Source organism: Pygoscelis adeliae, unplaced genomic scaffold, assembly GCF_000699105.1.
Source record: "Pygoscelis adeliae isolate BGI_AS28 unplaced genomic scaffold, ASM69910v1 Scaffold4, whole genome shotgun sequence".
Lineage (NCBI taxonomy): Eukaryota > Metazoa > Chordata > Aves > Sphenisciformes > Spheniscidae > Pygoscelis > Pygoscelis adeliae.
Genome location: NW_008824986.1, coordinates 5,142,119 through 5,156,520, shown reverse-complemented (window position 1 = coordinate 5,156,520; position 14,402 = coordinate 5,142,119). Strand labels below are relative to the sequence as shown.

The window sequence follows — 14,402 nt, the reverse complement described above, 5'->3', positions numbered from 1 at the left end:
AATGCAAAGCTTAGCAGCAGAAAGAGTGCATGCGTTAGTTCAGGTAAGTCCTATACAACTACAGTAATGTCCTTCTCTCTACAGAAATAAGTTTTCTGATACAATGTAGGACCACATTTACCTTACTTCCTTACTGCACTGGCTTATTCTGGGACAGTGGAAAGTGTTTTTATGAAATAATGGAGCTAATGGATGAAGTTCCCCCTTAAAAAACCAACCCTCATTTATCCCCCAGACTATGACCTTGTACATTGTACTGAACAGTCTATTTTTAGTACTCCAGCCCTCAAAAGTTGTCCAATTCCTCCTTTGCTGCATCCTGAAAGTCCTATTTATTAACAAATTCGTATCAGCAGTTTGCCTCCTCTTTATGTCCAGATGTTCACCAAATAAATGATAGATGAGCTGACTCTGTTTATTCCACACAATCACATTTGCATCCTTGAGCTGACGCATCGTACTTTGGAGAGCAGGAAGGGTAATAGCTTATGTTTACAGACTTACAATTTTTGAAAGAATTGTCAAGAATCAGACTTGCACAAGAAACAGTTCTGTATAGCCTCCCAATTACTTAATCTGCCTTACTATGCATTATGCTATTATCTTTGTATGTTGTAACATTTTACTTTCAAGGACAGATACTTGGACAAATTTGTTCTTCCAAAAATATAAGGGTATTGAAAAAATCCGTATTTGATTTTGAAAAATACTGCTGCACAATTTAAAGAATAATTGACTTTGTAAGTTCAAACAATATTAAAAATTAATTAGTCTCTTGAGCAGCCTTATTTCACAAAAGATAAATTTTCAAGATTTACTACTTTAAATTTCAAAACAGGAACTCAGAAAGTCCACATCCACAGCTGCAAGAATAGATCTTGCATCAAAACACTTCTAATGACACTCTGCAAAATATTACTACCATTCTATAATGATGAGGGATGAAGGGCTCTATAAAAACATTGTTCCAAACTTTTCAGAGACTTAGTCAGGTAGACAAAAATATAATTAAAGTACATGGGAAAACATAGCGAACGTATATGAGGCTTATAAGAACTTTATCAGGAACGTATGTGATGAAAAGCTTTTGTTTACTCCAAAACCTCTGTTGAGATGGATGCGTTCATCCCTGCAGCATTCAGCCTAGAAAATTAAAAATTAGGCGAAACAAAGGAAATTTAACTAGTAAAAGCATACACTTATTGATTGGGCTTGTAGAGGCAGTAAAAGCTAATGCCACACGGTTATAAACAGGTATTATCAAGCAATGGTATGGCACCAGAAAGCCTGGCAACAGCAAGACAGTATTATTCCAATGAAAACACTCTTTTATGTGCTACTGTGTATGTTTAGAATCAGTCTGGCATATAGTAAAATGTTTCAAAATTAATTTCTTACAATATTGAAAACCTGATGTAACTCTGTTTTATAATAGTAATGCACATCATGCTGAACTGGGAAATTCTTGTTAGGCTGTTAGCGAGGAACGCTGCAGCTCGTGCTCTGGCAGACAGCTTCCATGTTTAAAACGTTTTAACATTCTGGGAGCTCATTCCAGATGCCACTCTGAATGCACTGCATAAGCCCCTACAATTGTGACAAACAAAGGTTTGACAAAGCAAAAAACACACAGGCACTATGAAAAAAGTCTCTCTGCTAGGTGGCTTTCAACTGAATAATATGGCAGTAATTTTGATACAGCCACAGACTTGAAAAATTAAGAGACTACAAATCATATGCAGTTTACCAGAAGTACAGCCCTCCCTCTGTTCCAAAAGGCCAAGTCTTAGACAAAACAGATTCATATGTTATTTTTCTTCCCTTAGTCATACGAAAAGCAGGAAGCCATTTGATGCACAATGTCCGACAGCATGAATTTTGAAAGTCTAGTTCCAGGTCAGACCAATGTTGCCTGGCAAACACATACAGAAATTAAGAGTTTAACCCCAAACAGCAAAGAACAGTGGAGCAACCAATTACTGCCGACACTTCCACTGGAGACTACTGTATTTCTGGTTAAGTCATCATCCAAAGTCTGCATCTAATTTAGCTAGAATTCTCTACAGAGCAAAGATACCAAAAATGGAAGTAGGCATTTATCAATTCATTATTAGCCTTATAACTGCCTCATCAGTCTTGCATCCTCTAATAAAGACAGAATTGCTACATTCTAGTAGCTAATGGTAAGTACTGGCACTCACAAACTCAGGAAATTCAGAAAAGTGAACTGTAATTATCTTAACTTTCTGTGTCTGAAAAACATTAGTCAGGAATTTAGCACTACACCTGTGTAACAGGAAGAGTATCCTGAACTAGAAAAGATATTGTAATAAATACTAATTTGACCATGTGATATGTGCTAATAATGCCCTCTTTTCCACAAAATGAGTTTATTTGTAATATCAGGAGTTTCTCTTCTCATATTTTTATCTGGCAGTCTACATGAGTATAATTTCCAGGATTCATAGCTGAAGAATCAAAATGTCCAAACAACAGATAAGCTTTCACAAAACAAAAATCAATGTCAATATTATTTTCAATTCTTTGCTACTTAAGAAAATTGCCTGCAACTTACCAATATTCTAATGTCAACTTACTAAATCCATGATCACTATAGAGATAGAAAATTATTTTCATGGAAACATACTATAATATTAAAATGTCTCCTAATTCTACAGGTAAGCTCTTTAGGGGAAGGGACCATTTCCTTTGTATAATTTATAAGCTGCTGAGCATGTTACTAGTGTTTAGGAGAATATATTAATACACATTTTTTGCATTTCACAGCAAGTTTATCACATCAAAGACATAATCAAGCCATGAAATGAGATCTGCATTCAGCATACACACAAACAGAATAATAGTTTTAATATTAAAACTGTTTGCTTTAAAACAAACAAGTCCTCCACCTGTACTGCAAGTCTTGAGCCACTGTAAAGGTATGAAAAGTCATCCAGATGGACTACAAAACCTGTTGACCAGGCAGATTTCTCTGACACAGCTTAAAATACGCTTCGCACTAGAGCTCCGATATATCCCTTATCGTCTTCTCCTCTGCATACTGCAGTTAACAGGTGAACCTGTAAGCAAGATATTCCATGCCACTCACCCTTCACAGGCACAACCACTACCAACATCAACAGGATGTTCTCTCTTTCAAGTAAGATGGGTTAATATTTAGATAGAGGACGAACTCACAATTTACTTCCAAAAACTGCTACCTAACAATGCTGAGAGAAATTACACAGTTTTAGGACTAACAATTTGGAACACAGGTGCATTTAAGAATTGTCACCTTTTAAAATCTTCTGGCTGACATGACCACATTTATCAAACGCCGAATGAGGCTTACAGGAAGGCCACACGAAATGAAGTGTAAGGCTGTAGGTTGAGATATTGTTTAATAAAAGCAGGTGGTGGACAGAATTTTACCTCCGTATTATCGCAATTATGGCTATGTAGTTACTTTTTTTTCAGCAGAAATTTGCAGCTTGCCTACTGGAAGGTGGATAATATTTATGGGATGATGTTGAATCCAAGACTGAGGATTTTCTGCAGATGTCATAACAAAAGGTGAGACTTCACCAGTTTTATGACTGCATTCTGTTTCAGATATATGTGCTTCTCTGAATCTTTCTCTCACTAGTGAGAATGAAGTTACACCCTTTAAAGGTTTCCAATCGATAAACAGCATAATGCCCTTGCATAATTTCATACATTACAATGAGGCACCCCCTTGGCCATTTTAAGAACAGTAGATTGTTACATTTTTCCTTAATTTGGGGCAACAGTCAAAGGATACTTTCTGAAAGTCCACAGCAGAAAAGAATAAAAATTAACTGTAGTTTTAGGTTGACAAGAAGCTTATATTTCTCTTTGTAATGTGTGAACATATTTTGCATAATATTAGTAATTTAAGAACTGTTAAAGATACAGCTTTAAAGCAATCTCAGTTGAATTCTAGGAAAATGGCTAAGCATATTTTAAGCAATTACTAGATACAGCAATTCAGTTGCTGCAGAACTTATGCAGTACAAATTTGTGTGCAAGGTCATTATATGAGTTCAAAACCCTTCAGCCAAATCAAGTGTCATTCATGCTTTTACTTTTAAAGTAAGTTTTATTTTGCTCTACACAATGTATAGTACAGCCCCAGGTAACCTGATTCCGTAACCAATTTCTACATGGCCCTTTCAATTAAACAACATTGCTCAACGTACCATTTCTCCCTTTACTGGAAGAGACTTCAGTGGAAAGCTTTTTCCATAGTGATATCTACATCTTACTTCAATTAGAAAAGAACACTCAATACCCCTATTTTACTGCCATCTGCTTCTCTATTTTTCATAAAAATGTATGACTGTTTCTGAATAAGACGTACGTTTGCTTTCATTCTTGTCAGTCCTCAAGTATAGCAAAGGGAAGTAGTAATACCAGACTGAGGATATTTTATCTTGATACTTAACTTACTATGTGGCATCAAATAGGCATAATAGGCATCAAATAGACAGTCACAGAAGTCCCAAACATAGTTTGTTTTCAGTAACAAAAGCATCAGACAGGACTCACTCTAATGTCTCTAAAGAGTGTATTTCCTAACTGCAGGGCTAAACATGCCTTAAGTCTCCAGCTGCAGAACATAAGAAATGCTTACAACATACAAATCAGGTTATTTAAAATTGACTAGTTTTTCATGACAAAGCTTATAAGTAATGGCATGAAAAAAGCCATAGTGGATCACACCAAACATTCACCTAACTTAGTACCCTATCTCCTACAGAGGCCAAAAGCAGGTATTTAAGCAAGTCTACCAGAACAGGCAAGCATATAAAACACTTGAAACAAATACTTACCCACTTTCCAAAAATTAGCAACTTGGGTAAAAGAAGTTCCTCTGCTATAAATTGTCCCAGCATCTTCAACTTTTTACTTTTAGCACCCGACTGATGTAAGTGTTTTAATTCAAGAGAAGCAACTGTTTTGTTAAAAGTATGGATAAACTTACAGATAAAGTCTCCTTCAAGCATCACTGCACATTCTTGTATATAATGTTTAATATTTCAGGACTCCTGTTATATATCAAATGCTCCAGAAAAAAGCATCTGTTTCACTAACATTTTAAATTAATCAGTAACTCTCTTCTGTAAGACAGTTAACATTTACTTTAAGCCACATCCATTTCTTTGCATCTCTATACAAACTTACAGGTTCTCAACACTATGAGAGTTTGCAGATGCAAACTTTAAAGCAACATATTAAAAATCACTTACTCACTACACTTCTTGTACTTTGCTTATTTCAAGTGTCAGCTTTACAACAGCGACAACCTGACCACATCCCTCTGACTGCAGTCACACTAACAAAAAAGTTCAAAGTTGGTCCTGAGGCTCCTGGGAGAAACATCAGTAAAGGCACCAATTACCTGCATCAGTTTTCTTGAGAGCTCATTAGTGAGAAATTCCTCTTCCTTTTCATAGTTTACTGCAAGTGTTTCTTTTTCTTTCTGCAGAGCTTGAATCTTCTTAAATAGAGTATTACTGATGAATTCCTCTTCCTGCTCTGCCCTTGCTTGCTGTGAAGTAAAGACAGTTTTCAGAAAAAAGGGAGCAAGTTTCCACATTAAAAGCTGCAATTATTCCATTCCCCTTTAAATGCCCCCCACCGCTTTTTTTTTTTAATCTTGCCCATCATCCTGGAGAACAGTAGGATGGATCCAAGTGCTGGTACCATCCCCTTTTCTAACATTGTAGCACCTTTCTTCCTTTTTTGTTCCCCATCTTTCAACTTGGGAAACTACACTGGTGCTTTAAAGTGGCCTCCCCCCAACCAAATGCCTGAATTCCCCAACCTTTTAAACTTTATAAAAGCATTACTGATTCACAGATACCTACTTTTACCTACTCTATTCCTAAAAACAAACTCCTCTTTAAATGTTCTCCATTACGAGCTGAAGCACAGCTCAGACTGCTGCATTCAGCACTGTGCCTTCTTTCCAGATCCCTTAGACTGCAGCCCTGCTTTCTAGGAGTCAAATAATGCGTTTATTCTTTCACCCAGATATGTCTTGCTTCTGAGCCGCAGGCAGCACGGCTCATCTCATGAGGATTTCTACCCAACCACCAGCCCAGGAAAACATACTTCTATTACTTCCCAGAACTGTTACTTCACTACATGCAACATCAACTTTAAAAAATACCACGTGGTAGCTTTACCCTGAGGATTTCCAAATTTCACAAGAGAAGAGCTACCCTGGAAATCTTCCCCACGAAGAATCACTAGAGGAAACAACTCCCACTTCAGCTTTCCGATAGCACCTAGACACTGCTCAACAGAAAGCCAGCCTTGTGAGCTCGCTCCCTCACATTCCCTACAGTTTAAGTGTTTGTATTTTTTTCTAATGTACATATTAGAAACTTGATAAATGGAACACAGAAGTTATCTTTCAGAAGTCTGCTCTAAAAGGCCACAAAGGGTATTTCATATGGGGAAATAAAAGATCACAGCTACAAATTGGTAGAGCCAACTCTTAATTCCACAGTCCAAAGAGAGCTCAGAACAACAGAATGGCAGAAATACAGAATTCCCAGGCCACCACCTTTAACAAATGAGACAATGTAGTGTTGAGGAGTGTTTTCATACCCTGCAGTAAAATCCACATCACTTGAACTGCAGATCCATGGTTTGCCCCGATTCTAATAAAATTATACCATCTTATAGCTTACCATATGTAAAGATTCAGGAAGTTTTATTTCAGTAAAACTTGATAGAAGAAAATTTAAGAACTGAAACAGAAGCATAACTAGAGTTTTACTGAAAGCTTAGCTTCCATAATCTTCTGCCCAAAATGTGCCAAAATAACCATCTCTTTATACATATTGTACACTGGAAAATGCTCAAAAGGTTTCATTATGTCAGTGATCTTTCAGCTGGAATGATATATTCCCTTGTAGTCCCAAGAGACAAGTACTTAAACAGAGGCACTTGCCTACAAGAAAAGTTACTTAAAGAACATAAATGTCTTAAGTTGGTGGAACAGTAGGACAATTGTAAGTTTTTCTCATGGTATTGCCAGTATCATAAAATCTAAAGTGGTGGTTTGGAAACTTCTCAGTTGAGTCCTCCTTCCATCAAGTCCTTCTCTTCACATCTTTATCTCTGCCTTCTTGTGTCTTCTCCCATCTCTATCACTTTCTTGTCTTGGCCCTTTCCCACTATCTGCCACCAGCTCCCTTCTCCCTGTCACCAGCAGAGCTGGCACAAACCCAACCAGGGAAAAGGAGGGGGGGAAGGGGGGAAAAGGTCTGGCACAATTTATTAGCTTAGGAGCTTAGGTCCTGCACAGCGCCCCCTCTCTAATGTTTGTGCATCTCAATGGCAGAGACGCGCTACTCCAGCACGTTCAGCATTGGTATTATCACTTGTCACATCAAAACAATGTAGAGTTGTCCAAGAGCTCTGAAGAAACGCTAAATTGTCAGCTCACATCTCAGAGGATTAAAACTCAAGGAATCTAACTGATCTCAATAACATCATCTATCACTAAATGTGGCTTTACTTAAAGCTACTAACAATCTTACATCTTCAGAGACATTTCGGAACAAAGTAAACAAGTCAAATTGCAAGGGTTCATTGTCCTCAAATTGTTAAAATTCATGCATGCTGTTCCAAAATCAACTCCTCCATTGCCTTCACTACACAGGATTTCTACTGGTGTCTGCTTTTCAATGGTTCAGACAATAAGACAGTAACACAGACCAAGCTTACCTGAAATTAAATTAGAAAGCACTTGGTTCTAAAAAAGAAGAGAATCAGGGTGTTTTTACTGTGATTTCTGTTCATTTCTAACTTGCTTATATTTGTTCTGCTCATGCTTTGCACCAATCAAAAGCTCTAAAATCACATTATTACAGCTCCGAGCCTGCACAACACTTCGTAGCCAGATCCTGGTGTTACAGGCATGATGGGTGCTTAGGCCAACATGAACACGGGCTGCCAAAATCCCAGCCCACTCCCAGGCAAACAGCGATGCCCCTCCTTTGTGCTTGCATGGGCGCTCCTGCGGCCAGGCAGCAGGCCAGCACAGGCAGGAGACACCCAAAAACTAATCCTTTCCCTTCCTCCTCCCATTTTTCTTTCCTGGATCTGCTTCCTGGACTGGCGTACCACACAGGCAAAGCGCTGGCACGTGGAAATGAAGAATGAACAGCCACAATTTAGACCTGTTTAAACTGCTCTGCAACAACCCCCTCTGCCTACACCGTGTAGGACACTGGCTTGCACTCAACTGGCTCTAAGTAAAAGCTGAGTATGATTATACCTGCCTCCATTATATGAAGAATATATTCCTCAACTGAACAAACAACAGGGACCCTATAAATCTAAGTATGAACTGTAAGTTCCAGATATCCACACATCCTATTTAATACAACGAACGTCCACTTAAATTACCCAAGGGTCAGCAATTTCAACACAAACTTTTTAGTCAAAAAACATCATACAGTTATTAAGACTGGGTACAAAAGCACGTGATACATTACCATATTTCTTCTAAATCCACATACTTTCATTCTGAAACTTTCCCTTCATCTTGTTAGTCATTACTTGGAGATAGCTCAATTATCTTAAGTAATAAAATCATTCATGTTTACCTTAATATTGCCTAAAATCTTGATATGTTACTCATTTAACCCATAATTAAACCGATGTTGTAACACATTCATTAAAAAACTAGTTTTTAATACTATTTCCTGCACAGACTCTGTCACTGCAATATTTTTCTAGACATGTATACATTGTGTTCCCATATGGATAATCTGCCCTTTATTAAGTATTTGCATTGGAAAAGAGGCTCTGATATAATCAGCAAAAGAAGAGAAACAGAGCATGGAAATCAGTCAGTCTTCCGTGGGTCTTCCATGAGGGTACAGAGTTCTTGGGTTTTCCTCTGTTATCCATATCACATTCAACATCCAAAAACACTAACAGCAATTCACTCTGTTCTGTGTACCATATTACAAAATAAATTGCTGAGGCGCTGAGTGATATAAAATGAAAACACCCAATCAGTCAATCTCTGGAAACCTGAAACAAGAAATTTACTTCCACCACAGATTTTCTGCATAACCACAGAATCTCAAAACTCCGTGTATAGCTAACTCAGAGCATTTTATGGACGCATCCACTAAGGAAAATCTGTAATTATTGTGGTTGAGACCATAAATGGCAAAGACTGTTACTTTGCAAGAAATCAAGAACGAAGAGGGGGGGGAAAAGCACCTCATACACATAAAACACACAAAACCTCTTATATTTTCTAGGAAGAAAAATCCTATTATTTCTATTGGAGTAGCATGTGAAATCCTGATCACTAGTAGAGCTGATGCGTGAAGTATTGTAAAAACCTGTCCTTGTGAGCTTACAATCCAATGAGCTAATTTTCAAAGAATTAAGAAACATATTTCTCGTAAACTTTATATAGTAACTGAGTATCATATTAGGAAGTGAATCTCATTAGAAGTTATTTTTCCACATGCTGCATATACTAGCATAAACTGTGAAAAGTTTAGTATTAAAATCTTTTTCTGCTCTCAGTTCTTCTTCCTGTAAATATACTTTTAGCAGACCAAGTTCACACTGCTAGATTTCTCTCTGCCCTCTTGCTTCTAGTACACACAGCAGCTTCTGCTTACGGTGGGATGCTCTCTTTCTGTATCACTGGACCATACCCCAAACACACTGTTCTAGTGGCACTATTTTATGAAGCAGCAAAATCCAGTATTTCCAACGAGGCATCAGCTTGAACTTGAACACAGTCAAATAAAAAAAAATTAAAAATTTAAAAAAAAAAAAAAAAAAAAAAAAAAAAAAAAAAAAAAAAAAAAAACCAAACCACTGCGCTCTATGCTCCCTTCTGCCCCCAGTTAGTTATTCTAAAAGCTTCACAAGCCTTCCTGATACTGCACACTAAGCAAGCAGGTTCAACAATCACAGTTAATACCTACTCCTTAGTCAATAACAGTACAACATTATCAGTGATCTGACATGAACAAGATCTTGCATTTTAATTCCAGCTCTCACTTCAGACACAATTTCAGTAACAAGTGTTTCACAAACCACTCCAGTCACCCACACTCGACCACCTGAAAGCCAGATGCCAAGCATGCCTGGCTTGCATGCTGACAAAGCATCATCTGTCTCCAGGTAGCATCCAGAGTAGAGGTGACACTAGATTTCAGAGATCTTGTTGGAAACAGCCTACCAAGCACTGTTTTGATCTAATTCACTCTTGAAGGTCCCTCATCTTTAAGGCAAGGGCCACCATGACCTCTTTACAATTCATCCATCTTTTTACGGTGCAATTTCTGTTGACAAGACCCCATGGACAATATAAGCCTGCAGATGGAGCTGAAGAGCAGTTTAATCTGGTTGCTGTACACAAGAAACAATCTTTGCTACTGAATATAGACTGAAAGGTTGGGACAGCTTCAGGAAGAGATGATCTCAGTTGCTGCACATGTTACACTGAACTAAAGCTGTCACTTCAGAAAGCAGCCTCTTCCAAAGTCCTACTAAAAATATGATGAGGTAAAAGGGGCATTAAGTGCAGAAAGACACAATGGCATGATTTTAGAATATGCAGTTCTTGCATAAAATAAAATTTAGTTTTCCAATTCTCCTGAAGTACACACTCCTCCTCTAGCAGTACTAACTCAAGTTACTGCTCTGGCCGTGCCTTCTGGCACCAGTTTAAAACAGTACGGAAAACTACTGATCTACAAATGCAATAAATATTCCAAGTGAGCTGATACTGTTCCCTTACAGGAGGAACTTTTACACCGCAGCTCTCCCAGGCTGGAGCTATTCTTTCCTACAAACCCAGCCACACCTGAAACGAGCACAATGCATGCAACATGCGTTTCAGACAAGGAGAAACACGAACCACCACAAGAACATAAGTCAACAATAACTCAGAGACTAAGGGGGCTCACACTACTGCCAACTATCGTGACTGCCCAGCAGCACACTTCTATCTGTAAGGGCTGAAGGACAAGGAAGTTCCACCAAAGTCCCAGTATGACGTGGGCGCAGCTTTCCCCGCAAGTAAAGGTACTGTTTTCAGTTGGGCGGCCTGTCTGTGGAGAAAAGAGAGTGAATGCTCTTGCGGTTAAAGCAGTGAGCTGGAATTCAAGTTCTGGGTTCAATTTCTAGTGTGATTTCCTGTTTAATCTACAGCAACCCCCAGGGTTACTTCCTCAGTTCTGACATAAAAGTACTTTTTTCCTTTTCATTTTTTCTTTTTCTTTTTTCCTTTTTGCTTCTTTAAGATGCATTTTCAGGAGTAACAGAGCTACACAGATAGCAGAACTGTGCATTTTTATCTTTGGGTATACAGTATCTCCTAGAAGCCCCATACTTTTGAAAACAAACAAACAAGCAGTAATACCTTGGTATGTTTCCTTCAGAACCCCAAGCTGCTGGGCGCTTTTTTGTTTTGGTTTGGTTTTTTTAAACACAAACCCGGTAGATGAGGAGGAACAGGGGCTTTTTGTTTGTTCAAAAAAACCCCCCCAAAAACAACCAACCAACTTAGAGGCTTACCATCTGTATGATAAGCAATTATTTAAAGTGTTAAAATACAGTTCCTTTGAACCTCCATTTATATTTGGAAATTCTCTCTCCCCTTCATCCTCCCACCCCCCTCCATTTAAAAGGTCAATTAGGTTTTGGCTGGGCATGTCAAAATGCTTCTGTCACAACATTCCTATTGCTAACTCCAGTCACAGCAAGTTTTTCACTCGATGTCTACCAAGTGATCCAGCATATTGCTGTAATGGCCACAGACTTACTAGAGAAATAAGCTGAGTCAAATGACATAAAATAAATTTTTCTGCCAAGTCAGTTTTAACCACGTTCAGATGTTTTCAGCTCAACATCACCCATGCAGCCTTATGGGACCTTCTCTCAAAAATTCAGTTACCTTCAAGAGATGGGTGCATACATCTTGTGGATTGGAAAGCCACACAAGGAATAGCACATTGAAAGAGCCCTCAGAATTGACCAGCTTCCTAAACATCAAAGTTCAGTAGCATTCATACATGCTAAATGTACACTCTTAGCATCTGCAGTGAAGTAAATTGATGCTATGCAATTCCATTCCACTTCAGATTTGTAAACACTTAAAATAGCTTCTCTCTCTGCATTTTGATGTTGACCTGCAAGAGTCTTGCACAACTGAAACACACAAGTGGTGAAAATTAAATAAGCAAGTTATGAAAACAGGCTCATTTCAAACATAAATATTTATAAAATTAATGCATTTGGTTCATTACAAACAAGGTATAACAAGCTATACGAAATTCATAATTAATACAGTCAATTCCTGAATTTATTTAAAATAATTTAAATGTTTTTCTTCAAAACCCATAAAAAATTAGAGTGTGCTCTCTTCAAGGGTTTTTATTATATCAAAATACTGGCATTAAATAATTAATAAAAATGCAGCACGTGAAAAACCTATTGCGACAAAGAAAATGTCAAGACAAGGTCTAAAAAAATTTATCACCCCTCAAATAACTTTTATTTAGCAGTTTAACCATGACCACACACCGTTATGCAAGTCTTAATGTAATTAAAGAGTATATGGTAATAAAGCACCACAAAGAAAAGGTAGCAATGTTGTACAGGCAAACTTATATCTAAACATTTCCTATTTTGAGTGCTCGACATTACAACCTTAACAATCTGACTATTCATTAGACATATGCTTTATAGCACTTATTTTTCAGTCACTTAAACATCATCATGTAGAACAAGCTCCCAGACGGTTATCAGGGCTGGAGTCTCTGCTTCCAGTCCACAAGAGCTGTAACCTGAGCCAACAGAAGTTACAGGCCAAGGCAGGAATGACCTAGCAGGAAAATTAAATCTAGCCCACAGACCTTTCCAAATGGCTCTATTTCACGAAGCTGTTTCTCCACCTCATCACTGCACATGCACACAAAGTATACATTTCCTGCACTTCTTGCATTTTCAGTAGCAGTGGATTTCCAATGCATGTATAAAATGAGTATAGCGCATACAAGCAACAAGCCCAGCTCCCCTAAGTCTTCAAGTTGACTGCATGCAAGCAAAATATTTCTTCAAAATACAAGTTAAACGTTCCCCAGAAGGATCGTAATGACTGCATCTGCAAACACGGCCAGGAAGGCAGTAAGAATGGGGCCGTATTACACAGCTCCCCTCTCAGCCCAGCAGAGGCAAGTGACCATTCCCAGCACAAAGGTTAGGCAACACTGCTCCAGCAGAAGGTACATGTGCTTTACTAGGGTCTTCCCCATTTTTGTGAGTTTGTACCTGATTGACTGAAGCTTTGCTTTGACGGAGACAGCCAAAATGGAAAATAAAATTACACTGTCATATTAAACACTGAACCAAAGTTTGAAATACCTCTCTGTATTCTTTACCGATGACTACTTGAAAGAGGTTTTTGCTTCACTCTCTGACTGCCAGTGATACTGCTGTTTTACTCGTGAATTTTTTGTACTGTAAATAGTTTACTAGTTAATCAATAAGTGTAAAACAAATAGAATACAGAAGCACATGGCACAGGTTTTGCTTTTGTTCAGCCTCAACATAAAAGCTGCTGAAAAACGTAATAAGGATACACATAACTAGATTTGTAGTTTTATATTTAGTTTGCCTGAGTTTTTGAACATGCAGGTTCCTGGACATGCAAGAGAAAAAATAGATCAAATTGCTTATAGCTACTCTTTAGCATATACTGTTTTGTTTTAAATTTATTTTCTATACCCTGCATGATCATTAGAATTACCATCCTTTTAAAATGCTGTGGTTTTGTTTGACTTGCATCTAAAATACTCAAGTTGAATGTGATCTAGTTGTGTTGTGCTACTTAGAAACCAATAATCAGTAACAGCTTAAATCTCAGCAACACCACCACTCGGTACTAGAACCTACAAGAAATGTAGTATGCAGCAAATCAGTCCAAATTATTCTGTAATATCAGACGTCTAATGCATAAACACTTCTTAAGCTAACATATTTTAAATGCTTTTTTGCCTGTTTCCCATCCACTGATAAATCACCATTTATCCTCAATGTACCCACACATTAACTATAAAATACACATTGCTGGACTGACCAATTAGCAAACTTAATATTGCATGCTCCCAAAATTTCAGAGCAGGAAAAGCAAAAGATTCAGCCGAAGAATAGACTATTAGGTGACAAATTTACTACACAGCTTCTGTTCACAGAGGTATGTATGTTGGTGCTAACAGGCACCGAGCTGTGTTTTAAAATAACAAACCTGCTCAAAACGCAACCACAGCAAACTATTGTTATAAGTAGCTTTGCTGCCACAATTGTTTCTCTATTCAAAG

General features: G+C 37.8%; 1 protein-coding gene across 1 annotated transcript in view; it reads right to left on the bottom strand.

Annotated features, from left to right (window-relative positions):
- CCDC6 (coiled-coil domain containing 6) overlaps positions 1-7,591 on the bottom strand; it is a 35,999-nt gene extending 28,408 nt beyond the window's left edge. The window contains exons 1-3 of the mRNA XM_009325997.1: positions 7,578-7,591; positions 6,723-6,759; positions 5,423-5,572 (exon numbers count right to left, since the gene is read on the bottom strand). Of these exons, the coding sequence (XP_009324272.1) occupies positions 5,423-5,572; positions 6,723-6,759; positions 7,578-7,591 (201 nt within the window). The remainder of the gene's footprint in view (positions 1-5,422; positions 5,573-6,722; positions 6,760-7,577) is intronic.
- Between the last annotated feature and the right edge of the window lie 6,811 nt (positions 7,592-14,402).